Consider the following 2,451-nt stretch of genomic DNA (forward strand, 5'->3'; position numbering starts at 1 on the left):
CTCTCTGATCCAGCCTAAAGGTTTGGTCTGTGACGAGAACATTATCATCCTTGCTCTGACTTGTGCTTTTGATCTATTTAATACATTCCGGGGATGGCGTGATGTCATACAGATAATCCAACTCTGAAGCTTACGTGTTGACTAACCATCTAAGAGCTTTTTAACCCTGATCATCCCCATGATCCTTCATTTATATTGATATACATTTATGGGCAGGTACTCATTAGGAGGTGTACGATATATTTCGTGAATGAACACACTCCCTCCAAATCCTGCCGAAAGCAGATCTGGCCGGCATAGTTTCAAGGGTCTTCCCACGTCCGTTTGGAAGAACCTCGGGTGCCTAGGTTACATTCCATCAATCACTGCGGTAGTTTTAGAATCTGGGACCTTCTTCGGGATTTATCACACCCGATGGATATTCTCCCTCAACAAACTCCCGATAGCAATGTATGTGTGTGCTTTGGTGACTTTGCGGCTCGCTGCGAACAAACCGCATGCGCCTACGACATCTTCATATCGATTAGTAGTAGACCATTTTCATCGAAATGATAGGATTAATACCTTCTTTCCAATGATCGACACTGATTTCAAACGGAACATGCCAACGGTTGCCAGCCAGCTTCCTGCGGCGAATTTGATCGATATGCAGCAGCAAAGTTTAACACCAAGACGTATAATATCATAAATTTCTCTTTGACACTATTCTCTACTGATACAACGCTTCACGCGGGAGGATGCACGGAGGACCCAATGCAGCCAGCTGGAGCCTGGAGCGCAATACCATCGGGCGATGACGGGCCGCGGCCCACTGAATTAAGTGCTTTGCCAACGACCTGGTGGCTACTCCGAGACAGGTCGTTCGATGGCATGATTAATTTACTTGCTACAGCTGCGATACTCGACGTGGGTAAGATCTGGGCATGGCGCAGGAATCAAATGGTTTCATTGACTGCAAACTCAATTGTGCAGCACATCACGGAGCGCATAGACGCGAAGTCAATCGGCTAAAGCAACTTCTCAGGATTCTATGGCCTAGATACCGGTAGCGTGGTGGCTACACGTACACTGTACTAGTAGGCTGCCTCAACGATTGCACGCCGCAAGTGGCTGCTTGTGCGGCCACGTAATGACCGTTTTCGTTCCGATGAGCCTGCGACAACCACGGCGTCAAGGGCGGCCATGTTGTCGGAGCAAGAGGGGGACGACCGGAGTGGGCTCAACCCAACACTGCTGCTGATGTCTCCTTCGCTGCCAAAAATGCCAGCGTGTCGGCCGCGATCGCTGGCTCTACGCGGAACACAAGGGTTCTTGAAAAGATGCTGGTACGCTGCAGACCTGCTTGCGGACACACCATTGCTGCTGCCTGGAAGCAGCAGGTCCCCTCGTTGAAGCCGTCGTCGCATCACCCAGATAAGATGCCCGCCTTGTCTCGTGCTTGTTTTCATAACAAGAGACGTTCGTTTGTGTCAAATGCGTTGCCGTCCGGTGCAGATGCTGCGATACGGCGCGCGCAGCTGGCGGCCCGTGCCGGTCTCTCAAGTGGGGGGCCCGTCGTCGTACCTACGGTCATGTGTAAAATGGGCACTGGCAGTGCAGGCAAAGTAATGTGTGGCACGTCTACCAGCGTCTAAATTGGCGCCAAAGCAACATGGCGCCCACAAACGGCCATGATTGCCGGCTTTTCTAGCGTCTAAAACCGCCGCCACCTTCATACCGTGACGCCCAAGCTTCGAATTTCAGCGCCTTCGGTTGGCTCTTCCGCGCGCGGTCGATCTCAATGCGCGCATGTGATTCGTCCGCAGGATTTAAAACCGAAGTTCGAAGCCAAACGGCGCCAAAAAGGATCGATATCGATGCTTGCCGCTTGGGCGTTAGGGTGCCACCCTTGTGATCTGATCATGCGGCGCTGTACTACGGTTATCCGCTGCGGGTTTCATTTTTCATTTTCCTATTTCCTGGATCGTGGCGCCCAGAATGCTCCCGACTCTGTTGCACGACCTCTTCCTAACCAAGCAGCGTGGCGTCGTCTCGTGCCCCGAGACGCACGAGCCCGTCTTGGGGCCACTCCGCCCCCGCGCGCGCTCGACCGACGGCCTCCGCATGGCCACGTGGGACCAGAAGCGCCAGACCTGCTTCAACTGCAAACACGTCTTTCTCAAGAGCCTCAGCACGACGCCCGACTACTGTTCCGTCGATTGCAAGTCCAACGCGCTGTACCTCCTCGCCGTGAGCCAGACGATCCGCGCAGTCAAGGAGGCTGCCGCCGAGTCCACCAAGGCGACACACAGCGAGACCAAAGTCGTTCGGTTCGGCGATGCGCCCACGATCGTCGCCTCAGACGCCGAGCCGGTCGTTGCTGCTGCTGTCGCCACAGATGCGGAGCTCATGAGCATCAACGACTTGGCGCTGGCAATGGGCTCGAGGCGACCGAGTACGCGCCGCAGACAT

General features: G+C 54.2%; 2 protein-coding genes across 2 annotated transcripts; one reads left to right on the forward strand and one right to left on the reverse strand.

Moving 5' to 3' along the window:
* Positions 1-1,073: 1,073 nt before the first annotated feature.
* Positions 1,074-1,448, reverse strand: SPRG_21873 (hypothetical protein; the record flags this gene model as incomplete). The annotated part of the gene is made up of 2 exons (XM_012356695.1): positions 1,074-1,290; positions 1,339-1,448. 2 exons carry the CDS (start codon positions 1,446-1,448, stop codon positions 1,074-1,076), a joined length of 327 nt encoding a protein of 108 aa, XP_012212085.1.
* Positions 1,449-1,959: 511 nt separating this feature from the next.
* Positions 1,960-2,392, forward strand: SPRG_17150 (hypothetical protein; the record flags this gene model as incomplete). The annotated part of the gene is made up of 2 exons (XM_012356696.1): positions 1,960-2,301; positions 2,342-2,392. Exons 1-2 carry the CDS (start codon positions 1,978-1,980, stop codon positions 2,390-2,392), a joined length of 375 nt encoding a protein of 124 aa, XP_012212086.1. The 5' UTR covers positions 1,960-1,977.
* Between the last annotated feature and the right edge of the window lie 59 nt (positions 2,393-2,451).

Source organism: Saprolegnia parasitica, assembly GCF_000151545.1.
Source record: "Saprolegnia parasitica CBS 223.65 unplaced genomic scaffold supercont2.551, whole genome shotgun sequence".
NCBI classification, from domain to species: domain Eukaryota; phylum Oomycota; class Saprolegniomycetes; order Saprolegniales; family Saprolegniaceae; genus Saprolegnia; species Saprolegnia parasitica.